The 27,790-nt window shown below is 41.2% G+C and overlaps 1 protein-coding gene across 2 annotated transcripts in view; it reads left to right on the top strand.

Annotated features, from left to right (window-relative positions):
- CHN2 (chimerin 2) overlaps positions 1–27,790 on the top strand; it is a 314,374-nt gene that overhangs the window by 170,284 nt on the left and 116,300 nt on the right. For both annotated transcript variants that reach the window (XM_077994704.1, NM_001261577.1), the window contains 1 exon segment: positions 23,461–23,492. In XM_077994704.1, coding sequence (XP_077850830.1) covers positions 23,461–23,492 — 32 coding nt within the window.

Raw genomic sequence — 27,790 nt, 5'->3', positions numbered from 1 at the left:
GCTATTGGCATTTTGAATATTATAATAAAAGACAACAAAAGTATGATGTAATTAAATATATATTTAAGATTTTGTCTCTGTATAGTGTGTGTGTGTGTGTGTGTGTGTGTGTGTGAAACAGACAGAGAGAGAGAGAGAGAGAGAGAGAACATCTCTCAGTTTCTCAAAATCCTTGGAACCATGTCAGTTGTCCCTTAAGGCAGGTGGAGTGTTAGCAGTGGAGGTAGGCGATTCGGATTATCCTTGTACAGACTCTCCCTAGAGTTCCGCTGAAACTCTTCTGCCATCCAGCGGGCTGAGGGTCCACTGCGTATCTGTTTGCTGTTGCAGTGCCATCACCATCTGCTGTGACTAAAGGATATGATGTCCATGTCTCTTCTTTCCCCTCTTGTCTGCCTGTTAAACCATGCTCTTCACCTTTTGACCTTACCAATTTGATATCTTAGTGAGGGATGTCTGGTCAATGCTTGCTTTCCTCTAGAATTCCATATCCCGTTTCTGCCACGAAACCTAACGTGAAATGGAGATTCATCAGCTCCCTTGCCTCAGCAGGCAGCATGGGGCCCATCCAGCCAGGCAGGTGTCAGATAGTAACAGGTCAAGTTTGCCTGAAGAACAGGTGCTGCTCAGATGAGTGTCTGCGGGAGTAGCTTCAGTTCCCTTTGTTCTCTAGTTTGTCCTCCAGTTTGATGTTATCTGCAGATAATTACTGCCCAAATTCCCAAGCCTCACAGCAGCTGACCTCCTGCAAGTGAAGGCACCACTTTCTCTTGCATGATGGTGAAACATTTTCCCCTACTACAGATGGTGTTTAGTCATACGTCTTGTTGTCTTGTAACACACCTCCATGCTTGGGAGACATGCCTAATGAAGACAGAAAGCCTTTCTGTGTGAGTTTGTGGCCAGGGAGATTGAAGCTTTATTTACACATTTACATAAAGCAGTAAAGGCTGTTTAAAACAATGAGTTATTTTTTTCTATGTACGTTTTCCTGTTATATCTCATCCCTTAGCTAAGAGCCCACATATTCCTCTTCTACACAGCTCTGGGCCCTTTTTCTTGGTCTTCAATCCATCTCCTCCCAGCTACTCTTCCCTGGTCCCTAGCGTGGTAGCTCCAGTATACTCAATCTCTGTTGTTTCTCTGATGACTCATACCTTCCTGGGCTATGGGCCTCTCCCAGGTTAGGACCTGCCAGTTCCACATGATAAATACCCACATTAGAGCACCAAGCAAAGTGTGCAATTATAGAGATGTGGAACACTGTCCCTCTAGGGTATAGACGTAGGCCAGTCTGCCTTGATACGTGGTGGTTATAAACAGATACCAACTACCTAGTAGAATTTGCTAGGGAGCTGGGTGAGTCAAGGGTACAGACTGATTCAGCAGGCAAAATCCACATACTTATCGAATCCAGGAAAGCAGGGAGCTCAGCTGCAGAGTCAGCTTGGACTTGTTTTGACTTCTTGCTCCACCACTTTCTAGCTACCTGACACAGAGCCAACCACTTACTCTCTCAGGGAGATTAAGGCCTAACCCAAGGATAAGCACCTACTTTGCAGGGTTGCTATAAATGGCATATGTGGGTCAAGTGTCCAATATGGTGCCTGCTGCATAATGGGTACTCAGTTATTGTTCATGATTCATGGCAGAGTCAGAAACCTGTGAAGAACAGGCTCTGAGCTGGTCATTAGGGACAGAGTCAAAGTGATGACAGTATGCTCTGAATGTAAGGGTAAGAGGCAGTGATCAAGAAGAAAGCAAGATGCCCAGGTCAGGAATTAAGCCACCAGGAAAAAAGATACTGAGGATGAAGAACAGAAGGTATAAGCAGCTGAACAACAGCTCTGGCGCCAATTAAGCCAGGCAGGGTCAGGTCCTGAAATAACAGTTCATTGCTTTCTTGAAGCTTTACCACTGCAAATTAGTATTTATTGAGCAGCCGCAGCACCTGGTGCTCTGCTGGCATTTCCTCAACACTCCATGCCAACAGATGCAAAACATCTTCCCGTATGCAGAATTCTCACTGCTTTTTCTGTCAACTATCACTCAGTCACATCATAAGCATTTATTAGTTACCAAATGTGTGCCTGGGTTGTCTGTCACAAACTGTATGGAATATTGACTCTCAAATTTGTTTCTCTAGCCAAGACCTCTACCCGGGGCTCCAGACACCTCTATCCACCTGTCCACTGGACCTCCTCAGGTCGCTGTCTCACAGGCCACCACCAGCCTCATGTTCAGAATAGAACTAGGCTCTGCTCCATTGGATGGCACCTAACTTCAGACACCTGTACTTCTCCCTTCCCTACCCTCACCCCTTTCTCCTCCATTCTTAGCATCAAGTCTATCTCCAAATATATCTTGCATTGTCCACTGTACTCTATCCCCATGAATGTTGAGTGGTTTGGGCCATTGTCATTTCTTGCCTGGATTTCATTGCAGATAAGGAACCTCCCACCTGATCCCCCTGCTTCCACTCTTCGCAGGTTCCCTGCAGCTCATATGTACACATACGCACACATTCCAGTCACCAGACAGGAGCCCAAATCATCATTGTTAAATACAAATTGGACCCTTCAATAGCTTTCTGTTCCTCTTAGAATAAAAGCAAATTTCTTGCCGTGCCTATGAGCCATAGTTTGTCTCCTGCATCTGTCACTGCCCTGTCTGTACCATTCTTCTCCAAGTGCACTGCCTTTTAGCCCCACTAAATTCTATTCCCATTCATTAAAAACAAGAAAAGAACAGAAAGAACAAGAAAAAACCACTGTCGCTATTACTGGGCCTTTGCACTTGCCCTTTGCCTGAAATTCTCAGACCCAGGTTCTCTGCACATCTAGGTTTCAGGTCAAATTTCACATAATAAGAGGCCCTTCCTAAACTCCATAAAAAAGTAGCACCTCCCCAACCCTTGGAGCTTCTCTGTCATATCGCCTTGTTTATTGTGTCTGTGGCACTTCATATACTCTCTGATACACTTTCTTAACATATTTGATTGTTGCTTGTATATGTCTCTCCAATACAAGCTCCAGAGACTTCATCAGTCTTAATCATAGGTATATCCTTAGCAGTGAGCATAGCCAAGCAACAGTGGGGAATCAGTAAATAAATAAGTAGTTTTCAAAATGATGAAAAAAAGGGTAGCGATTGCTAGCATAAGGAATTTGGGATTCTCAAACTATTACTAATAGCATATCAGATTTACTCAATGCTGTTATTAGGGTAGTGAGCTAGACTTTTGGCAGTTGTTAAGGTACTAACTTAAACACAGACTAAAATTTTTTCCTGGACTAATCTAAGTTTCTTCTTGGCCTCTCCAAAAGGCCAAAATGGCAAGATTTACTTGTGTGACTCATTGAAAGTTAAGTTCCCCTAAAATTACCTCAAGCCTACACTAAATAAGCAGAAGTTCTTTTGTGACTGTAAATGATTTGGTGTCATTTGCCTTCTTTGAAATTGCTGTAGTGAATATGGGATTATAAAAAGCAATTTCAAAAAAGGAAAATACAATGGCATAATATTATTTCAAATTGTTCTCCATTTTATATAGCTTCATTTCCTTCTCCTTGCTATGGAATAGTCTATTTTGGAAAACTTTTTAAATGCAGAAATGGATGGTAGAGATTTCTAGCATTCATGATCAGAATCAGCTTTTTCCCTGATGATCAGAAGTTAGGCCGAGTACTGATGGCGATGGGCAATCTTCTTTTATTTCTTTTTCTGAGACAGAGTCTTGCTCTGTTGCCCCCAAGCTGGAGTGCAGTGGCGCGATCTTGGCTCACTACAACCTCTGCCTCCCAAGTTCAAGCGATTCTCTTGCCTCAGCCTCCCAAGTAGCAGGGATTACAGGTGTACCCCACTGCACCTGGCTCATTTTTGTGTGTGCATATATGCATATATATATATATATATATATATATATATATATATATATAATTTTTTTTTTTTAAATAGAGATGGGGTTTTACCATATTGGCCCAGCTGGTCTTGAATTCCCAACCTCAGGTGATCTGCCTGCCTCGGACTTCCAAAGTGCTGGGATTATGGGCATCAGCCACCACACCCGGCCAGCAGTGGCCAATCTTAAGTTGGAGTAGTATCTCACTACCTTATTTTACCTTCCAGTGAATTGTATTCATTTTTTAAACAATGCTTTAAGTGTTCCTACCCTCTTTTATGCATTTTCTTTGCTGGTTTTTGGTGTTCTAAATATCTACTGCTTTTACTCTTTTCTATCTTTATTTCTAAAAACTGTTCCTGTAAGCCTTCAAAAGCATTCCATTTCTTCATTATGCTTTTTAAAATTGTATTAATCATATCTAGACTTCACAATCTTGTAGCTTGAGGGCATTTATCTTGCCTTAGGCATGTCTGGAAGATCTTAACAAGCCATATTGATTGACCATATCATTTTCAACTAACTCAATACATTTTGAATCACAGATTTTAAGTGAATTCTGAGGGATTTTCTACTATTCCACAGTTCTTTCCCTTTTCTTCTTTTATTTATTGAAATAAATGTTTTAAAACAAAGTACATTTGGGGGAATGTGAAAACTCTACTGATTTAAGACATCTCGACAAGGTATGTCTTAAAATAATGAGATTGATTCTACAAGCCACAAATAAAAATCAATCTCATTACCTTTTAATTGGCTTTATGTGTAGTAATCAGAAGGCTATTTCTTCCCTTGCAGAAAAAAATATTCCTATTCTTTTCATCCTCGGCTTTCTCCACTTGTCTCTTTTTTCCCCCTTAATGTCGACACAGTTAAGAATGAAGGACTTTCCCATCGTTATTCTTCCAGGCTGTCACCTCACTCACTAATGCCGTCTGCCCTTTTTCTTGACGGAGTTTTGTTCCGAACTGGACTTGCTTTGGGTTTAGACTTGATGTAGTACAGGAGAAAAATCTAGTAAAACCAATGTTAGAAACAAAATTTTGACATATGATTTTTTTCCCCTAAAGATAGAACCAAATGTTTTCTGCTTTAAAAAAAAAAACAAACTAAAAACTTTCTTTTTTATTGACAAGTACTGTGAGCTACCAAAATGCATACTCCCCCTGCCCCCAAATTCACTCTCTTTGGAATACTTTGAACTTCTTCTAAAATAATACAGACCCCGCAAGTGTGCACCTAAACGTATTTAGACATTTCCAAGGTGAAATCATAAGCACTGGGTAAGGGCTGTTGAGACCAAGCTGTTACGGAGTTCAGAGCCAAGGGGAGCAGGTGAGGTGAGCTGGAGAGGGCCACCAGAGAACAGTGCGTATGCCAAGACATAAGATGAGGTAAAAGTAGAATGAGGAGGATAAATGGGAAATTAAACAGTGATTGATAATAGGCAAAGTTTCTGGAGAAGATTCTTTAATCTCTCTGGGTGATTTTTATTTCTTTTTTCTCTTCTCTTCTCTTCTCTTCTCTTTTCTTTTATTTCTCTCTTATTGGATGGAGTCTTGCTCTGTCGCCCAGGCTGGAGTGCAATGGCATGATCTCGGCTCACTGCAACCTCCACCTCCTGGGTTCAAGCCATTCTCCTGCCTCAGACTCCCGAGTAGCTGGGATTACAGGTGCCCACTATGCCCAGCTAATTTTTGTATTTTTAGTAGAGACAGGGTTTCACCATGTTGGCCGAGTTGATCTCGAACTCCTGACCTCAAGTGATCCGCCCGCCTTGGCCTCCCAAAGTGCTGGGATTACGGGCGTGAGCCACCACGCCTGGCTGATTTTTATTTCTTAACATCTCCGTTGAAAATGTGTATTCCCTTAATTACTAGAGTTGGAATACTATGTGGTATTGTTCATTGTTTTAGAAAAAAAGAATAACTGATAGCATCATGTATTACAACATGTGTTCTGCCATCTTCCTCTAGCCTATGACAGCTGGAACCCAAGATCCCATTACTCATTGATCTCAGGTGGTGGTAGTGAGAGGGGATCCAAACTGAGACACAGTGGTTATGCGGAGACACTGGCTTTTGTAACACCAGCCTTACTCATCCAAACACAGCGTAAATGTCACACCTCCATAGGAGTTGCTACCTACAGCAGCCCCATATTAAGTCTGCTCTGTGACTCAGAGGTCAGTCCCACAAGTTTTGGGGTGTAACCAGGGTTCTCCAGGAAAAGGAGCAGGTGCATAATGCTGGAGCTATAGTGAGGATTTAAAGACATGCTTCACTTTTTGCTCACCTGGTTAAACTGTAACTGAGAAATAAAGCTGATGAAGGCAGGTTATACTTGGCTCCAGATAAGCTGTGTCTCCTACTGGAGTGTGGCCTGTCCAACCGAGCACTGAGAGGCTTGGACGTAGATTTCTGACCTTGATTCTGCTTTCTGTTGGAAAAAATGTGGATGATGCAATCTCAGACAGCCTCAATTTTAATATGACTACACTGAATGATATTACCTAATTATTTACTCATTGTCAGTCTTTTAACAGAAATGACAGCTATCACATAAGGAGTACTTCCTGTGCCCTGAGCACCGGCTGCATAGTTTTTACAGACGCTACTCCCACCACAATCCCATAGGGCTTGTTATCCCTCTCACTTGACACAGGAGGAAATGAGACAGGAAGCACAAGAGGGGCAAAGGCCAGATTCCAACCCAGACAGTTCATATCCATGGCTGGGCTTCTAATCCAGTGAGTCACAGAGTGTGATCCCAGCATCAGCTGGGAACAGGTGAGAAATGCAGGTTCTCAGGCCCATCCCACATGTCCTCAATTACAAACCCTGGAGATGGGACCCAGCAATCTGTGTTTTAGCGAGCTTTTCACGGGATTCTGATGCCCCCTCAGGTGTGAGAACTACTGTTCTAAGGACTGTGCTTGCTTCTCTCTGCTTTCTCTTTCATCCTTTCTCCCTAATCCCTAGGGATAGAAGACTCAAGATGCTCTTGCCTCCTGGTAGTGCTTGCTATTTGCTTAGCACTCGGGCTAGACTATTCATGGATTTCAGTGTAGGCACCCATAGCCTTCTTTATTTTTCCCAGATGTACTTCCTCCTAGATGTTATTTTCCACCCTTTAAAAATATTTTTTCTTTCTTCTTTGCTATTTCAAACTTTCCTATACTCTCTTATGCTGCAGAGACCAAATGTGAATCCTGCTTGTAAGGGTGGGGTCAGTACTTGATTAAGCCTGATCTCCTGCCTCTACCCTCTGTTTTCTGGTATTATACTTCTAATGTTATGTTTGTGTTACTAATTAACAAAGCTATTTCAAATTCAGAGTTTTTTGTTTGTTTGTTTGTTTGAGACAGAGTCTCACTCTATTGCCCAGGCTGGAGTGTAGTAGCATGATCTCGACTCACTGCAACCTGTGCCTGCCAGGTTCAAGCCTCCTGCCTCAGCCTCCCTAGTAGCTGGGATTACAGGCATCTGTCACCATGCCTGTCTAATTTTTTTATTTTTAGTAGTGACAGGGTTTCACCATGTTGGCCAGGCTGGTCTGAAACTCCTGACCTCAGATGATCCATCTGCCTCACCCTCCCAAAGTGCTGGGATCACAAGCGTGAGCCACCACGCCCCGCCTCAAATTCAGTCTTAATATGAGGATTCATGTTCATTCATATTCAGCATATACTATGATGAATTCCAGCTCTTTTGGGATCTTTTAGGTGTTTTCCTTATCTGTGGCTATGCACAAATCCTTGCTAGATTTCCTCCTGCTTTTAATGGACTCTTGCCTCAATGAAAATACTAAATTCATTATCATATGTCAGAAATGCTTTAATTGCATTTGTTTTCCAAGATGCTAGTTTCTTCACTCAGTCCATCCTCTGTGTGCTTAATGAGCATTTCTCAGTTCAGGATTTTAGATAACGAATTTGCTAATAAAATCCAGTCCAGAGCAGGTGCTCTCCCAGGCCCACCTTCTTGCCTCAGTCTACCACTTGCCTGGCATCTGGCTGATGCTGACTGAGCCATTGGTAATAATCTTCTTTGGCTATGTCCTTTAGCAAATCACAATCTCACTTGACATTAGCTCTAAGTACACCACGTCTCTGTCTGGTTGGACACAATAGCAAACTTTGCTTCAGTGATGGTATCTTTTTCTTCCTCCTTATTTACATGGCCAGTGTCATTTCCCCATATTCTGTGGAAAGAAATTAAATAGCCTTGGCACAGCCCAACAAAGGCATATTTGGTTGCCATCCAGCACCTTGCATCCTTCTAGGTAATTACGCATCGATTGTTTGATGAATGTTCTTGGATCTCCCTGGGTATTTCTACCAAGTCTGTAATTACACTACTCTGGTTGTCCTTTGCTCTGTCATAGTTCTCAGGGTTCCATGGCTTCTCAAACACCAAGCTTAATGATGCTTCATCAACACCTTTCAATTCAAGGATGCAGCTCAGACTCCTTAGTGTTTCATTAGTCTCAGTTGCTTAAAAATGTAATTAGCCATTTTCTGTCTCAGTTCATTGTGATATCTTAAGTTGGCATCAGTATGCTGTAGCTTAAAAATTAATGATTCTCTTCTCCAACTGCATTAAAAGATGAAAGAGCATGAACAAGGAATGATTTGACCCACCATTAAATAAAAAGGCCTTTGAGGCATTGGCAAGCTCTGTGTTTTGAGCTAACAATAAGATGTCCTGAAACTGGTTTTTGGAGAATGGACCCTCATGCTTTTTAGTCTAGCATAGGCGTTGGTCAGCTATATCCTGGAGACTGTTTTGGTAAATAAAGTTTTATTAGAACACAGCAATTACTCATTCTGTTATATATTGTCTATGGCTGCTTTCATGCTACCATGGCAGAGCTGAGTACTTGAGACAGAAACTATATGATTCCAAGCCTAAAATATTTACTTTATAGCCCTTGCTAGAAAAACGTTTGCTGACCCCTGGTGTTATGCTAAAAGTAACTTTAAAGAGTGAGTTAGGCCAGGCACAGTGGCTCATGCCTGTAATCCCAGCACTTTGGGAGGCCGAGGCAGGCAGATCACGAGGTCAGGAGATTGAGACCATCCTGGCCAACATGGTGAAACCCCGTCTCTGTTGAAAATATTTAAAAAATTAGCTGGGTGTGGTGGCACATGCCTGTAGTTCCAGCTACTCAGGAGGCTGAAGCAGGAGAATCGCTTAAACCCAGGAGGCAGAGGTTGCAGTGAGCTGAGATCGCACCACTGCACTCCAGCCTGGAGACAGAGCAAGACTCCATCAAAAAAAAAAAAAAAAGAAAGAAAGAAAGAAAGAAAAAGAAAGAAAGAAAAAAAGACTGGGTTAATATATGTAAAGCACTTAGAACCATGCCTGACATTTATATATGAGAAGCATTGGTCTTTAATTTCTACCATCTCCCAAGTACTACATAAATGTTAGTGGGGAAAAATAAGGAGTTTCAGCCTTGGAATTTAGGATGAATTTGATCCCAAGCCATTTTGAGAGATGATTTGGCCTTCATGTTTAACTTGCATAAATTGATGAAAGAGGCCAAAGCAGTTACAAGAAGCAGGTGTTCTTTGACCTGCTTTCTGACGGTCACTTTCTCCCCATCAAGACATGGAAGCCTGTTAGCAAAGGTGACACAGCGCTCCATCAACAGGAAGTTAAAGGGGTGCGTGGGATCTGTTTATTTGGTAGCAACATCTGAACATGGAAGCCAAACTGACTTTAATTTCAGGAACAAGGCTGGTATTAGCATCCTGTATGTTCTTGAATTCTGATTAATAATTCGTATGCCAACGCCTTTGAGGAAAGAGTGCTACATCTGCAGTTAACTCTGAAGTCTGTTGTTTTTAAAGTTGGATTGATGAATGGATAGAGGAATGAAAAAATATATATGCTATAAAGCAAGAATAGTAAAAATGCTGTAGAATCTAGATGATGTATATATGGGTGTTTACTGTAAAAGTCTTTCAACCTTTCTGTATGTATGAAAATTTTCGTTATAAAACATCAAGAAGAAAAAATGAAGACTGTGTGAGAAGAGTGGCAGAATGTGCTCTGGCCCATGGAACAAAGACATTCTCTTGGGTGCACAACCCTGACAGGCAGGAGGATGGCTTGGCATGAGAGCTGTTGGAAACACTATAAGCCATGCTCAAGAATTTTTAATGTGGAATAGAGAACTTTTCTGAAAAAGAATAGTTGAAAGCAAAGACAAGCATTAATAAGGCACTTCTACTCTTTATTACCATGTTGGGAATTATTTTGGGAGGAGTGCTTGCTTCAGAAATGCTAAAGTAGGTAATCTGTTAAAAAAAAAAAATAGAGAACAGGCTCCTGGATTTTATACGATATAGAGCAATGAGTGCTGGCCCTGATATCAGGAATTGGGTTTTAACTCTGAATCTGCTGCTATCCCTATGCAGGACTGTGGGCAAATTAGTTAACACTCTGAACTGCAGCTTCCTTGTCTATAAGAAGAAGGCAAAGATACATTTCCACCTTCCTGGTGGGAGAATATATGTAAAAGCATTCTGAAGGTCATGACGATATCAGGGGACAATGAGTTCTCAAAGGGGGCAATATCACCCCTAAAGTGGAGAAATTTGGTTCTTTAAAAAAAACCTCTTACTATTTATATGTATAAAGCACAAATACCTATATAGAACATAAACAGATATACAGTCTATATGTAATATTAAAATTCCTTTGTGGGGAGGTGATTGAGAGAAAACCTGTCTAACAAGACTCCATAGGGAGCTATAATGCAAAAATAGACAAGCCTTGAATTTCTACCATCTCCCAGATTCTGTTCTCCTTTGTTTTTCTTTAGGTAGATTAATTTTATCCATCACTTTGAACACTTAATACTCTTACATTTCTAGGAGAGAGAGAAAAAAGTAACTTCTGGGAGAAGACTAAGAATGATAGACACTTTGCCTTTTCCAAAGTACGTATAGTACCACTTAACCCAAATACCACTAAGCTTTGACGGAAGGAATTTACTAACAAGAGTGAGGAATTAAATGAGTGTACTCACCCAATCTTTTTTCCTCTAGAAATTTAATAGCAGCATTAGTTTTCCCTTGATTTGATTCGATTCTATTGGGTACTTCAAGCTCTTTGGGCTTAGGAGGTATGTGGAGAATTTAAAGAGAGTTTGGAGGAGAATAATGAAGATGAATTAAGGATTGGAAAATGGGACCTATTAGAAAAGGTCAAAGGAACAAGGATTATTTAGTTTGAGGAAGAACAGGCAATCTAGTGGCACAGAGATGGCTTTTAATAATGGAAGCCTTATTCTGTAGAGAATATTCTCAGATTCTCATTTGCACTGAAGACCAAAAGAAAGGAAGATGCATAATTGGAAGCTGGAGGAACATGAGATTAGATGTGAAGATGAAATTTCTCTTCATGATTAAATCCTGGATTTTGAATCTCCTCTACAGTATTTTTTATTTTAAAGCAAAATCCGTATCTGGTCGATCAGAAGTATGGACAAGTCAGCCCATCAGGTTTGATTCTCTGGCCCTGGTTGGGAGGCCAGCCAGCCAGCCCAGCCAATATGGCCTCCTGGGGATCTGGCTGGATGGAAGAAAACATTCATTTCACCTGGACCTGTGGCTCCAGGATGCCAAAGATGAGTACAAAAAACTCTAGCCAACAGAGTGCCAGGCTAGTGCCAGAAAAGTATGCCTAATTGGGTTGTCCAAACAAGGAGGGCCTAAGGCGGATTTTGGGAGCCAACATATGGAGCCAAGGAATCATGGTGCCAAGGAAGATGTAGCAAAGAAGAGTGGGTGAAAGTGGGCTGCTGGGAAGGAGGGCTGGATATAGGAGTGCTACTCATGGCTGAGCTTTTGGGTGTTCCTGGAAGCCTACTGTGAGAATGGATCAAAATCCATGGGAAGGTGCTGGGAAGGTGTCCTAAGCTTCTAGGATAATGTTTATTCTCTCAGGGTTTTGGAACTGCTGCCCAAAGTCATAGTTCTCAGTCCTGGGTGTGAGTCAGAATCACCTGTGGAGCCTGGCAAACCTTACAGACACCCTGGCTCCAGCCCTGGAGATTTTGATTGAATGGAAATATCACTTAGAATTCTGTTGTAAGCAATAAAAGTCCATTCTCACTAAACTTAGCAATAAAAAGCAGGGCCTAGGAGGGTGGACCAATTGTGGTTAGAAGGATATGAGGAAATTCCCTGGATGGAAAGAAAAGCTGGTCAGAGGGCTTGAGGAAGGATTTAAAGCAAAACTGATACACCTTGGGCAGTAAAAGGTGATGGTTAGCGTCAGAGTTTCAGGGTAATCCAATCTGCCCCTTTGCACCCTGCTTCTCTGTGCCTCAGTTAGTCTTCTGGAAATGGGTGTAACTGATCTTACCTCTTGGGTAATCATGTGGATTGACTGGGTTGATATATGTAAAGAAAGTGCTTAGAACAATGCCTGGTACGTAAGTTCTCAATAACTATTAATGATTATTGTTGTTATTGTTGTCATTAGACTCTGCCACACATGTGAATCAACTCTAACAGCTTCATTTAATGGTTTCTACTCAAGTCGCAAATTCCAGGGGCAGAGCATCTGGGTGGTTTATGTTGTTTCACATGTCCACCCTCTAAAGAATGTGAGGGACTTGGATTAGCAGAATCACTGGCTCAAAATCACAGTTGTTGCCTGTGGTCTTCAGTCTTCACTCTGGAGATTCAGAAAGCAGACAGGGGAACAAGTTTTGTCCTGTAGCTTGGAAGCATAAAGCTTCAAGGTGTGAGCTACCACCAATACCAGTCTTTCCATGGAGACCCCTTTTGAAATTTCAGTGAGCCCCAGAAAGGGATCTGGGAGCATCAAGCAAACCTGCCTTTCACTCATGTTATGCCATGAGATTGAGCTTTGTGAACACCGTGAGCAATATGCTGGGACAACAGAGGTGAAGAAACAGGAGCCCTTCCCTCAAGGAGCTCACATCGAGAGCTCATAAAAGCCAACAATCCCAATTCCAGTAAGATCGCCATGGCCCTAACTCAGACCTTTTATAAAGTTCAGAGGCAGGAGACTTCCCCAAGATGGCAGCATTTCAGCTCTTACTTTTAAAATCAGTGAGATTTTGCCAGGCTAAGGCATAGAGGGACTGAAGAACAAATATTAGAATTCCAGGCAGAGGACATAACCCCATCAAAGAATATCCTAGAAGTATGAGAAGCTGAGGGTGTGCTTCAGAAACTGCAGAAGCTATGTATGAGGAACATGAAGAACTGAGGGATGAGGATGTCGTGGGGCAAAAGCATGTGTGTCAGTAAGAATATATTCTGCACACACAAGCAAGGACCATCCAGGGAATATCCTAGATGTCATTCATGTGTTCATCCGATAAATATTTATTGAGCACTTGGAAAGGGCCAGGACTATTTTAGACTCTAGAGATATAGCAGTAAGCAAAGCACAGTAATCTTTGCCCTTGTATAGTTTCCATTTGAATGGAAGATATTGGTAGAAAAAAATGTATTCATCAGAGTTCTTCAGAGAAATAAAACCAATTTGTGTGTGTGTGTGTGTGTGTGTGTGTGTGTGTGTGTGTTACAGGTGGTGTAGTTGGAAGGCCTGAGAGCTCTCGAACTGATGGTGTTGATTCCAGTCTGGGTCTGAAGGTCTAAGAACCAAGAATACTAAGGGCAGGAGAAGATCAGTGTTCCTGCCCTAGCAATCAGGAAAAGGGAGCATGAATACAACCTTCTTCTGCCTCTTTGTTTTATTCAGGCCCTCAATGGACAGGATAGTACCAACCCACACTAGGGAGGGCCATCTGCTCTACTCAGTCACTGAGTCAAAGGCTAATCTCTTCGAGAAACACCCTCCCAGACATAACCAGAAATAATGTGTATCAGATACCTGGGAATCCCATGGCCCCTGCAAGTTGACACATAAAATTGATCATCATAACACACAAGTAAAATATATAGTATATCAGATGATGATAAATGTCATGGGGAAAAAATAATCCAGAAAAGAAGGATGGGGTATGCCAAGGAGAGGAGTTACCATTTTTAAGTAGGGTGGTCTGGGAAGGTCCCACTGAGTTGTGTAGGTTTGACCATGCAGCAGTGGGGAACCAGTGAAGAATTCTAAGCTGAGAGCAATGTGACAAGACTTGCATTTTCTGACTTAAGTGTGAAAGATAGATTGGAAGGTGATAAAAGGATATAGGGAGACCAGTAAAAAGACTACTTTCATGGTCCAGATGAGTAGATAGCCCAGTGGACATGGAGAGAAAGGGACCATTTTAAAAGCAATTAAGGAATTGCATACAATGAAGAAGACTTCGTGGCAGATTGCAAGTGGGGTTGAGAAGAGGGAGGAGTCAGAGATGATGATGTATAGCTTGGGCATTGAGTGGATGATACCCTGGGTGGTAGCATTCATTGGGGTGAAGAGTAAAGAAGGGTAAGCCATTGGGTACGGTGAGTACCAATCAGTCTACCCAGGTCTCCAGAATGGCCATGTTTTAGAGTTTCCACAATTTCATATCAACCCATCTGTAACAGCACAGTCAATGTTCTCTATAAGTACATTATATCTGTTATCCTCGGGCAATTTCCCTTCCTTTTGGTGTAGGAGAAGATTATAGGCTTTGGAGTCAATTAGACGTGGTTTGGATCTCATCTCCATGCCTCTGCATGATCTTCAAGTAATGTTAACCATACAGGCCTTCTTTTTCCCATCTGCAAGATGGGAATTACAATCTCCATGTGGCTTGCTTGTTGGGAGACCTGAAACATCCACACTGAAGGCATTGTTAAATGTTGGCTCCTCCTCTGCTCCTCCTGGCCCTGCCCTTAGTGGAGTTCTGGGTCAAGGTCAATAGGACTGAACTGGAGAAAGATCAGAACCAGTAGCAAAAGGGCTCAATGCATGAGGCATGGGCATTTGTATGAGTGTGTCTGGGTGTAGTTGCCCTTCCATTACTTTTAAAATCTAAATATAAATAATATTGGCAATTTGCCTTCCTCTGTTATGATTTTAATACATATTGTTTATAGTATTTATGTAATGAACCCTGAGAAAACAGGACTTCGCTGAGCCCCATCCTGGACAGCCATTTAGATGGTGCTTTAGCCACTCCTTCCTGAGACATCTTCTGGGATCTGGGAAAGCTGTGAGTGGCGGAAGTCTTATTTCCAACCCAGCAATCAGGGCAAAATTTCAAAGCTACATGCTGTGAGGTGTGGAGTCCCATAGCTGTAAGGAATTCAAACGTTAATTCACATGTATGCATAGCATGGCTGATCACTCCCAAGAAAGAAATTTCTTTAGTGTTTTTTGTAGTTTAACATTGTTTAAAATTTTTCCAGGGAGGGAGGAGGTTCCCTTTTTAATCTTACTGACATTTTAGTCTGTTCCATTTTGTATTCATCTGATATATTTCCTTGAGTAGTTGGAGGTATTTCACCAGTACTGTCTTTTCTTAAAAGCTACCTTTATGTATTATCAGCACTATAGAAAGCAAATATTTCCTGCTGCCTTCCTTTTACTCCATTTTACTTAATGTATTTAAAGTTTTTGTTGCTTATTTGCATTTTTGGTTAAAAAAAAGTTTCTAATATTCTTTCTTGGGAATACTTAACAGTTCAAAGTTCTTCCAGTCTAAAGCAGGGTTTCTTGACCTTGGCACTATTGACATTTTAGAGGGATAATTGTTTATTGTAGGGGGTTGTCACATACACTGTGTGCTGTTTATTAACATCCCTGGATTCTGCCTGCTAGAGGCCAGGAATACCCTCCCCGCAGTCCTGACAGTCAAAACTGTCATGAGGCAAAAAATAAGCCAAAGAAGAGAGACGAGGTATGCCAAGGACAGGAGGTCCCACTTTTAAGTAGAGTGATCTGGGAAGGTCCCGCTGAGTTGTGTAGGTTTGACCACGTGGCATTGGGGAGCCAGTGGGGAATTCTGAGCAGAGAACAATGTGACAAGATTTCCCCAGACTTTGACAAATGTCCCTTGAGGAGCAGAATCACCTCCCCTCCCAGTTGAGAATCACTGGCCTAAAGAAAATATTTTATGTTTGTTTGCTCTAATATTATCACTGATAATCATAATTTCTGGAAAATTTGGGGGGGCAGAAGTGAAGCCAGAAAATAAACCAAATGATTGGGAACTGCTTTGGTCTTGAGCACCCCTAAGCTGATCTACTTATGTGCATCTGTAAGTTCACAGACTGTTTCGATCAGGTTGCTGAAGTATCCAACTTGTGTGTATGTGCAAAACTTAGCAAAGCAATTGGTTACCTTTTAAGGAGATTTATTACAGAAAGACTGACCAGTGGACTTTTATAATACATTCTATTCAAGACAGGAAGGAATTCACCTTGTCAGTGCCCTATTAGATTTCCAGAAGTGTTAAAGAAATGCCATGAGGAAAAAATTAGGCCTTAGATTCTAAATGGAAAGAAATGGGAGATTTTAGAGTCTGCTCAGTTTTCATTCTATGCTCTGCACTTTGACTGCAAGAGTGTAAATTTCAGTACTTGAATTTTCTTTCTCTCCTTTTCAATGGAGGATCCTTGATTTCTAATTAAAAAGGAATTATCTATATTTATTTTTTGTGGATGAAATTGCTGCAGTATCAGCAGCACAAATCCCCCCATCAAAAGCCTTTTCTCCCCTACTTGATCTATCTATCAGAAAATCCAGCAATCTAGCTGCCCTGTGTAGGAGGTTGCTAAATCAGGTTTTTTAATTATTTCTATTAAGTAAAAACTTAACATATACCAGCTGCGGAGGGATTATAAAAGCTTTGTTCTTTCAATAATTGGAAACCTTGTTTACAGAGGACTCACAATATTCTGTAAATGTCTTTGTGTTGAACATAAAGGAACTTGTGTTTATCTAGGCAATGATAATCTGACTATAAAGCAAACTCATTTAAGGATTATGCTTCCTGTCTCTCACTGCAGCTGTCACCCTACTGTTCTTTGAAGCTTTGCAGAATGCTGAGAAGCCTTCCTTAAAATTGAAAAATACATTGGGAAATAAACCAGATCGTTTGGGAATACATGTGATTCCAAATCACGGGGAAATATTTGAGAGACCCCAAATGTCACTCCATCCTAGGCAAATTTTTCCAAAGTTCACATTTGCCAGTTCGTTGATGGAATTCAGTTCATTCAAAAGAGATGTTAAGGTGTTGAGTCCTAGCAAAGAAAACTGAAGGCCATTCAGATAATCTAATAGTTAATCAAACTGCAGAATTTTGAGAGCCAACAAAGGCATTAGCACTGATTAGTATCTACTGGAAAAGGAGTGAAGCACAGTACTTAGGGGTGGCCCCAGTCTAGACTCAGCCACTTACTAGCTCTGAGACCTTATGCTATTTAGTGGTTCTCTTTAAAATAATAGCATTCACTTACCTTGGAGCATTGTTTAGAGACTTAAATGAGGCAATAGGAGAGAAACCCTCAGGACTGTGCCTGGCACAGAGTAGCTACTCAATAAATGAGAAGCTTTTGCCACGATGATCCAAGTCTCACATGTGGTATCTTGTCTAATCTGTGAAACAGCCTTATTAAAATAGCCCATTTGTATAACTCCAGTTTTACTGAAAATTGAGAAACATGAGATGCAAAGGAGTGTAATAACCTACTCAGAGTCCCACAGTAACTGGATTGATGAGCAAGGGTCCACAGGCATATTCTGTATCTCATTCTGCAAACATGTAACGAGCACAGGCACTCTTGTTTTCCGAATACTCACTATTTGAATATTTGCTATCAGGACTTGCTAAAAGCCGTTCCCAATTAGAAACCAGCTATGACACATTCTCTCATGTGTGGCAGCTTCTCAAACTTTAATGTTTCTATGAATCCCCTTAGAATTGCAGATCCCACATTTCTAGCAAATTCCAAGATGATGCCAATACTGCTGGCCCCATGATCACACTCTGAGTAGCAGGGTGCTGAAAGACGAAGGGTGGGCTTCTCTCATATCTGTGTTCTCCTGAGCAGCTGCATGTTTAAACATAGAGCACATTATATCTGTAATTTCCCTACCTTTTCCCTGAGGGTTTAGCCCTTCAGTATTTGTTCAGGCCAGGAGCCTAGGAGCACTACCAACTCAGGTCCAATTAGATAGTAACTCTCAAATCTTTGGTAATATCACTGCATTATTTATTTTTATTATAATAATGCTCAGTGTAGAAGGCTAATGAAATTCCTATTTATTCAGCTGTAGACTGCACACAAATATACCTGCTCATTAGAGCATTAAGTGTTAAACAATTAGGTAATTGGTTTTTAAATGTTTTATATTGTGAAAAGATTGTTATTAGATTGTCAAGTAATTATTTAGGGGCATTTTAGTAATATTTGGAAAATGGATATTTTTGCATTCTCTAAAAATGATTTGTTTTTATATGTAAAGTAATGGAATATAGGCTTTTGCTGTTTGAAGCTTTGCTGCCCTACACGTTTTTTAGGAATGGGCTAGACTGAGATAACAAGGGGTATCTGCATTTACTCTGTGACGGACATTGGGAGAAATTCTGGAAATACATGAATGATGAAGACAAAATTGCTGCTCCACGGAACAGTTAGGAAAAAATGGCAAATAAATATTTAAAACATGGTGAGATAAGTTTTCTAATGAAGATATGTAAAAGGAGCTCTAAGAACACAGCAAAGGATGGGCCTAACCCTTCCTTCTGTACAGAGGAGACCTTCTCTGGATCCCAGTGATAGCTCATAGCAAGTGACTGGCTGTCTGCGCCTGGCACTGTTGCAAGCATATTACACATATTTATTCATTTAGCTCTTACAACAACCCCATGAGGTAGGTACTTTTATTATCATTTTCATTTTAAAGATTAAGAAAACTGAGGAGTATAGAAATAGATAACTTCCTTAAATTCCCACAGATCTGGCCTCAAACCTAGGCAGTTTGGGTCCAGAGCCTGCCTTCTTAACCCACATATGATCTGCCTCATTTGAAAGAGAATTCAGGATCTTAAAATAAGACCACGTAAAAATGATGGGCATATTAGAGGGCATACACTTACGGAACTGCAAGTCATTTGGTTTGATGAGTGCAGAGGATGAACATAGGGTGATGAGGCCGTTGGGCTGAAAACATAACGTTCACATAGCCTCACATATATGGGAGCACAGTGTGTGGACTGTGGATAGTAGGGATAGGACTAGACAGGATGGAACCCATCTCCAGTAGTCACAGTGCTAACAGTTTAATTATACTTGAGATGTAACTATAAAGTCTTAACATAGATGTTATTTTAACACATCTGTTTCATGGGCATGGTCTCTTCCCATCAGTCATCTTGGGAAGCTCTGCTTTGATTTCTGCCAAGTTCCCATTGCTCAGAGCGGGTTGGGAATGTCTCTTCTAAAATTCCTTCAGAGCAAGTCACAGTGAAAATCCTATTATCTTATGATCATGCCTCGTTTTTGTCTCAAATGTTTTTCCTAGTTTGGTCACTCACCCCATTTACTTACTGGTCTTGGCTCCAAATAATGTATGTCTGTTTGCTGAAATAACATGCGCTTTCAAATCCATTCTCAAAAAAACAAACATATGTATATTTCTACATATAGTGATTCTGACTTTAGTATGTGCTTTAAAATCATCTAGGGGGCTTGATTAAATTACATGTCATGTCCCTACTCTTAGTAATTTTGGCTTAGCTGGTCCGAGATGGGGATGCTGTCTGCAGTCTTCAACAAGCATCTTGAAGTTTCTGTTTTGAATGACCAGCCCACACTTCAAGAAGTGTACATTTAAGGATATTCACAAGAAAGGGTGGTATATATTAAGGTAGTTCCAAAAGAGAAATTCCAAAAATGTTCTGGTCAACAGGGATATAAGTGGCATGTATTGTGCCTACCTTGGGGGCTATTCTCTTGTAGATGATGCTTATTTAGGACAAAATGTTCAGTTTTATTTTTGAAAAGAATCAGCCACCATTCTGCATGGTCGCACCATAAACACTGAAACCCTCTGTGCCTTGGGAAGGACCCATTTCATGTGTTTTCTCAATGACGTCCTACTTGATGCTCTGCCTCTGTAAAGAGAGGTGTTCCTTTTTGAGCCAGCTGGATCATCTCAGGATTAGAGGATCTAGTAATCCATCTAACATGACCACGTATTTTCTTTCGCTTAAAAAGAATGAGCTGCCTTCATTTCTTGGACTCAGAGCACTAAATCCCAAGAGCGGACATGGCAGATCTGACAGCTGTCAGTCATATTCACAAAGGCCAGGTTCACCAGGTGATGGATTGACCAGCTGCAGCTGCTGTCCTAGGATAGTCACTATGGCAGGGAAGCTCCAGAACCAACCTTCACTCATGTCAGGATATATTGCATTTTCCATTCCTTTCTGAATTCATGTGACCACCTAAATTTTTTGATTAAGTTACCTGATTTGAACATAGTTTTCAATGAGAATGCAAGAACTTCTAAGTTGCCTTACTTTTTATTTATCAACTATCTTATTGCGTTCACACATATTGAAGAGAATATCATACAATTGGAAACAGAAATTGAGAGCTACAGTTTATTTTATTAAATTCAGTTTCACAGGTGGGTCCTGGTTTCTACTGATGGCTGACACGGAGCCTTGCCAGGGAGTGAGTCAGGCTTCTCTAAGGCACTGCTGGGGGCACAACACAGAGGTTCCTAGTCTCTTGGCAGAGCTTTGTCTCTGGAAACCCTAGCCCCCAGCCACCTGTTCTGTCTGGATCTGAGGATCCAGTATTATCCACCTTGAAGAAATGTGGACATTGTATGATTTGTATAGCATCATTTAACTTAAACATTAAGCTCTGGACTGGTTTAAAGCTTAGTGAAGTATAGAAATAGAGACTGTGTTTAGACTCCTGTGAGTAAAAAGTTTATAAAAAGAAGAGGATTTTGTTTTTTTGATCCCAGCCTCTCTTTCTCTTTGACATTAACAGGGACACATATATTTTCTTTAAGAGTTTCAGGGACAAAAAAGGAAGGAGAGATTGGATTGCTGTCAAAACGGCCCCCAACCAGTAGAAGCAGTGATCAGATGGCCAACCACATCCTCTATCTTTACTCTTTCTTACGTCTGTCTTTCCTGTCCCCTACATAGGGTTGCTAGATTTAGGAAAGAAAGAAAGAAAGAGATAGTGGGGAGAGAAGGAGAGAGGGAGGGAGGGAGGGAGGAAAGGGGAGGGAAAGTGAGTGGGGAGGGGAGGGGAGGGGAAGGGAAGAGTGGGGAAGGGAGGGAAGAAGGGAGGAAGGGAGAAGAGAGGAAGGGAGAGAGGGAAGGAGGGACCAGGATGCCTAGTTAAATTTAAATTTCAGATATGCAAGGAATCATATATTAGTATGTATCTCATGCAATATTTGGGACCTATTCCATGGCCCTCTTCCATGCCTGTCCCACACAATTCAGGGCTCTTCTTTTATTTTCTAGTGGTTTTCATTTTCAGAAGATTTGTCTCTCAGTTGGATCAAACTCTCTTTCGGGCAGAATCTTATTTGGCATCTTTCAAGGCACCGTAAATATCAGCTTCCCTCTTTGGGGGTCTATGTTAGATTTCTCCTTAAGCATTTCCCTCTGCTGCAAGTGCAGAGCACCCCTGAGTACCTCATGCCTTTCCTCTCTACACCTGCAAGGTCATTATTTCATGTACAATGGCTGGCCTGAGCATAGAGCCCAGAACATAGGGGTGCTATATATTTTTATGATTGGTTGATGAACTGAAAGTAATTTGTTGTCTTGTTAAGAATCAATTAAATTCAGCATTTATTAACTGTTTACCTGCATGCCAAGAGTTAGTAGTATTACCATGTGGCTCATCTGGGAAGTTAGTAACTCTTTCTCTTTTAGGGAAATAAGATACAGGAAGGGAATAGGGTTGAGAGCTATACCCAGATTTTGCAGACTTGTGCTATGGTTCAGCCAAAAAGATGGAAATTTAAAAATTGTCCTCATATATGGAGAATCACTTCAAATTTTGGAATATCACCTCTCAAAGAATAGAGATTTTGCCATTATGTATCATTGACTTTCATTGACTTTTCTAGTCCTAAATTTCTTCTCTGTCATGTTGGTTTACAGTCATATATCTATAATATTATAAAACTAAAAAAGAACTTTGAAAGCCAAAAGAATGATATAAATGACAACATATTCAATTCTCATTAAAAAGCTTACCAGCCTGTAGAATAATGGCACACATAATTTATAGAAAGGATATCAGATAACCAGGTGCCTTTTTACACCTGGATATATTGCTTCTATTAACGATATTATTTAAATCTTCCTTCACAAATGACACCTAGCAGGCTTTGAACCTTGAGGATTAAGTTATGAATGTCCTGCTTGGTTGAGTAATTTTCAGGTGTAAAATGCACAGAAGAGTGAACACATATTTAGAAATGTCTAGATGGTAAGTTTTGTACCAGCGAGGCTTATCCTAGGCAGCATTGTGAGTGTGGTCCCCAAAGCCCCAGTCCGCCTTTCTGAGCCTTTTCCCCAAGCTCCTAGTGTCCTGATACCTATTCAGATTTGCATCCTTTGGAGGATGGAGCTAGGCCAGGAAACTGCCCCGTATCATGAAATCCTGCTACTGTGCCTGTCCCTGAGCCCTGCTGTGAAAACTGTTCATTTGACTATAGGAAGAAATGACTGTGAATAAAACAGCTGCCAAGCTCATATCCTACAACAGTGAATAAACATAAACTTGCTGTCATACATATAACCATTCATAAAAACCCATAACTTAATGTGGCTCTCCTATGTTTTGGGTGTCCCTGGAGTTAGGGGAGAAGAACAAAGGCTGAGCATGAGAAATCATGTCACTTTCTCACCAACTCCAACATCATAAACATGCGAACACAAAGCTCTTATGAAAGCAGATGATCATGTATGTGAGAAAAATCGAATGTGATAACCTCAAGGCTAAAGCTGTGATTGAAAGATCTTTCTGGAATGTTTGTGTTTTAGTCAAGTCATAAATCTTGTCCTATGTAGCCTGCACCTCTGGTGTCAAATGAATTTCAGCTCATTAGCCACATGTTGAAAAAATAAGAATGTTAGAATATTGACTTTATTTGGAACGTGATTGAGTTAAGTCTGCTTTATTTTTTAATCCAGGTAGACTCCTTGTTTTAATTATAAATACATAATAAAAACAATTAGTCACAGAGTGAAATAAATGCTTATGTTTTATTCATGACAGAAGTAGTTGTTTTATCATTCAGGATGAAGCCTTATAATACCCTTACGAATTCCTTAATATTAAAATAAGCATCGCTTTGTTTTTGTTGAAAATTCTCTTATTGGATGATTGGGTTTGGGTGGGAAGTGAGCCTAATGATTGCAGAAATGTGGTGATTCTAGATCATTCCTACCTGATGCTGGAATGTGCTGATTATAACTCCATAGCTTCATGGATCTCTGATTTGGAGGATATCATCTGCAATAAAATTACTACCAGGACCCTAGTTCTGTTTATTTGAGTAGCATTTTTATCTCGCTGATTTGAATTCAAATGCATTATTAATTTTGTTTTCTTTTTACTATAGGTGGAAAACAGACCAAAATATTATGGAAGAGAGTATGTATTATACTATTCTTTGTTTTAATAATTTAATAAGTAGTCATTTCATGTGTCATTTAAATATTACAAATTTTCTAATATATGGTCATCATATGTCTATTATGCAAGGGTTTAATGATAAGAATAAATGCAATCAGACTCCTTTGAATTAATATTTTTTATAGCACTCAAGTGCTTAGTTTCCATTAATGTGGGAGGGAGAGCATCTTGCGCTACTTTTCGCTCCACAAAAGAGCTACTGAGTGCCTGGCAAGTACTTGAAACGTAACGCAGCATTTTTCATAATGGAGGCTGTCTGTCAGCGTTTCATTTCACTTTCTACCTCAACACAATAGAAACGTTTGGGGTGTCCAAGATGGTACGTTGTATCTGAGTTCCTGACTTTTGTGTACCTCCGTGCAGTGGTCAGGATAGGTATCCCACTTCCCTGCATTCTCATAAAACCCAAATGATTTTTCTTGGCTTGGCTGTATTAGCCAAATTGCCTTAATACTCTCCTTTCCATTTTTCTCTTAATTTCAACTCTTGTTTTGTTTCATTTTTTTCCAAAACCTACTGCCCAGCAAATACACATGACCATAAAAATAATTCACAGTCTAAGCCTATGTTGTGTACAACACATCACAGAGGGCAGGCAGAATAGGCCAGGGGAGAGGAGATGCATCAATCACTTTTCTTCCCAAGTCCAACCTGAAGGCATTGTGAGGCAACGTCTCTTTAGAGTCTGCCTTCCAAGCTCTCACAGCCAATCCTAAACCTTTGTCTTGTTCCCTTACCCGTCAGAGCCTCATCTTCATGATTAATGACCCTCTTAGTGGTCCCAGCCCAGTGCACCTTCCTAATTGCCACAGCTGCATTTCAGAACCTTCCTTGCAGCGCCCTGGGAATTTGACCGGCACCTCTGGAATGCCTGCCTGGGGGCACTGGCCTCGGCTCCTCTCCACCCCATGTCCCTACTATCTGATCTATGTTGTAGTATGGCTTTTTTCCCTCAGTATGCTTATTTGTTTTTTTCTTTAAGATAGCATAATTGATTTTTAAAAAATAGAAGAAAATGAAAACCTACCATCTACACTTTTGCATGTGAATTCTAAAAGGAGCTGTTTATTATGCATTTTCTTTTTTGCAGAAAAGTTTTCTTGAATGACTTTTTAGTTCTCATCTTCTTACCCCCAATTCATGTAAAACATATGAGTGTCTTGAGACTAAGGAAGTATTTTCTTAACTACCAAAAGGAACATCTTTTATTAGATGGTAATTAGCCTAAAACCTTCAGATGCCGTGTTTCCGTTTATTTTTTTTAAAAAATGAATGGTGTTTTTTTCTTCCACTTAAAAAGTAATACATGCTTCATTCAGGAAATGCACATACACATTTATTCCTAGAAGGAATCACAAGAAATTATTGACAATGGATACCTTTAGGGAGAGAGGACTTTTGCATTTTTAGTTCTTTTGTACCTTCAACTTTTGAAATTAGAATTTTCTGCTGTGCACAGGTGTTACTTTTGTTTTAAAAATAAATTATGGCTGCGCACAGTGGCTCACACCTGTAGTCCTGGCACTTTAGGAGGCCAAGGAAGGTAGATCACTTGTGCTCAGGAGATTAAGACCAGCCTGGGCAACATGGAAAGACCTCATCTCTACAAGAAATACAAATATTACCCGGGTATGGTGGCACATGCCTATAGTCCCAGCTGCACTCAGGACCACAGGAGGGAGGTGGGAGGATCACTTGAGCCCAGGAGGTCAATTGAACCATTGCACTCTGGCTTGGGCGACAGAGTGAGACCTTGTATCAAAAAAAAAATTAATACATTAATACCAATTAACTTGGAAAAATTAGAAAATAAAGGAAAATACAAGATGGAAAATACCCATAGTTCCACCATGAAAGAGAATCATTGCTAACCTTTTCCCTTCATTTCTTTCTGGTCTTCGTGCATGCTTGCTTTTTTCTTACCAAGTTACAAGCATACTAATGTATTAGATATTATGGGTTGGAGATATTTGGACTTTCAGAAACCGTGCATAAAGGGGACGACAAGCCACAGACTGGGTCTTCAGGTGCACAAAATTGTCATTTTCTTCTTTTGAATGATTGAATTTAATTTAGTTCTTGACAGCTTTTGATGCTTTCGATCACTTAAACTTGCCAATTCAAGTAAATTAAAACTTAAGTTCTAGTGTTCAATAGCACAGCAAGGTGACTATAGTTAAAACAATTTATTGTATACTCCAAAATAGCTAAGAGAGGCTTTCAAATGTTCCCAACATAAAGAAACAATAAATGCTTGAGGTGATGGGCATCCTGATTACCCTGATTTGATCATTACACACTGTACTTATATATCAAAATATCACACATTCCCCATAAATATGTACAATAATTATGTATCAATTAAAAATAAAAATAGAAAAAGTATGCATACTCAAAATCAAGCATTAAAAAAAAAGAAACATAAAACTTAGCTGCTTTTGGCTGGGCACAGTGGCTCATGCCTGTATTCCCAGCACAAGGATTGCCTGAGTTCAGGAGTTCGAGACCACCCTGGGCAACATGGTGAGACCCCGTCTCTACTGAAATACAAAAAATTAGCCAGCATGGTGGCACATGCCTGTAGTCCCAGCTACTGGAGAGGCTGAGGCACAAACATCGCTTGGGCCTAGAGGCAGAGGTTGCAGTGACCTGAGATCACGCCACTCCACTGCACTCCAGCTTGGGCTACAGAGTGAGAGTCAGTCTCTTAAAAAAAAAATCTAGCTGCTTTTAGGTTTAGAGACTCCCCCTTTTCCTGTCCCTTCTGCTGCAGTGACCTGGGGCAGGTCCCTCTGTGTGCCCTGTCCTGCTATTGTTACTCTGGCCCACAGGTTGTATCTTCAACATCCCAGCTTTTGTCTTTTCTACTTATGTGTGGGAATATTGGCAATGCTGTCTGCTCCTCCCACTCTCCCGCTGCACGTCCCCTCCGCCCGCACACCCACCCCCACATTCACTGCCAACCCATCCACCAACCCATCGCAAGGCTGCCCCCAGGGCTCTTCGCCCAGGCCGTCTACCCTCTCCATCCTGGCTCAGGCTGCACAAGAGGCTCCTCCGCAAGGTTCCTAGGTCCAGTGGCCTCACTGTCAAAGCCCCAACACCTCTGCTCCAGGCCCCAATAAACTGGCCTCCCAGTTCCAAACCATACCTGCTATGCAGGGCCAGTTAAACCCCCTGAGACTGGGCTCTGCCTCGGTCCCTCCCACCGGAACTGGGGATGCACAGAACGTTCATCTTCACTCCGAAGAGCATTGCTCCAAGACCTCCAGGCATCAGCTCTTGAGATTTAAAATCAAACTTTGGGAAGCCAGAAAGCCTGTTTTTTCCAGGCCGTCACTGCCGTACACCTTTTAAGAAGCGATTTTGGGCCGGGCGCGGTGGCTCAAGCCTGTAATCCCAGCACTTTGGGAGGCCGAGATGGGCGGATCACAAGGTCAGGAGATCGAGAGACGATCCCGGCTAACACGGTGAAACCCCGTCTCTACTAAAAAATACAAAAAAATAGCCGGGCGAGGTGGCGGGCGCCTGTAGTCCCAGCTACTCGGGAGGCTGAGGCAGGAGAATGGCGTAAACCCGGGAGGCGGAGCTTGCAGTGAGCTGAGATCCGGCCACTGCACTCCAGCCTGGGCGGCAGAGCGAGACTCCGTCTCAAAAAAAAAAAAAAAAAAAAAGAAGCGATTTTGAAGCACAAAGCCACGGGCTGCTTCTGATCTCACTTTCCTTGGACAGAAGCTTCAGCTTGGAAGGTCTACTTTTTAAGGATAAAGGGAGTTAGGAAATAAATATTGTGATAGGCACTTTTAAAAATGTTACCCTTCTCCATTTGTACCCTAACTTAATCTCTGCATTCCTGAGGAAGATACAAAACAAAACTTGTTTAGCTGACTTCCCTTCCCCCTCTTCAAGAAAGTAAAGGAGTTTTTCTCCATCCAGAAAATTTATTCCCTGATTTATTCTCCAAAGTTCTCCAAGGTTGGGTAATCCTAGAAAGAGGTGTTACTCCTCTCCCAGAAGCTTGGAGTCCCTTGGCACTGCCTCACTCCCCAACCCAGCTGGAAGAATGTTGATTATCGCTACTGTTTTCCAGAAAATGAGCCTCTAAAATTACCACCACCCTGAACTGAAGCAAGCCGGTTGCTAATCAATAAATGTCCACTTGCAATTAGGATAACACATAGTTCTCTGAGCTGAGAGCTAAATTGGTAATTGCTCTTCTGTTATTTCCCATGGTTAAAAAAAAGGCCAGGGGGGTG

The sequence above is a fragment of the Macaca mulatta genome, chromosome 3 (assembly GCF_049350105.2).
Source record: "Macaca mulatta isolate MMU2019108-1 chromosome 3, T2T-MMU8v2.0, whole genome shotgun sequence".
NCBI classification, from domain to species: Eukaryota; Metazoa; Chordata; class Mammalia; order Primates; family Cercopithecidae; genus Macaca; species Macaca mulatta.
This window is presented reverse-complemented; position numbering and strand designations above follow the sequence as displayed.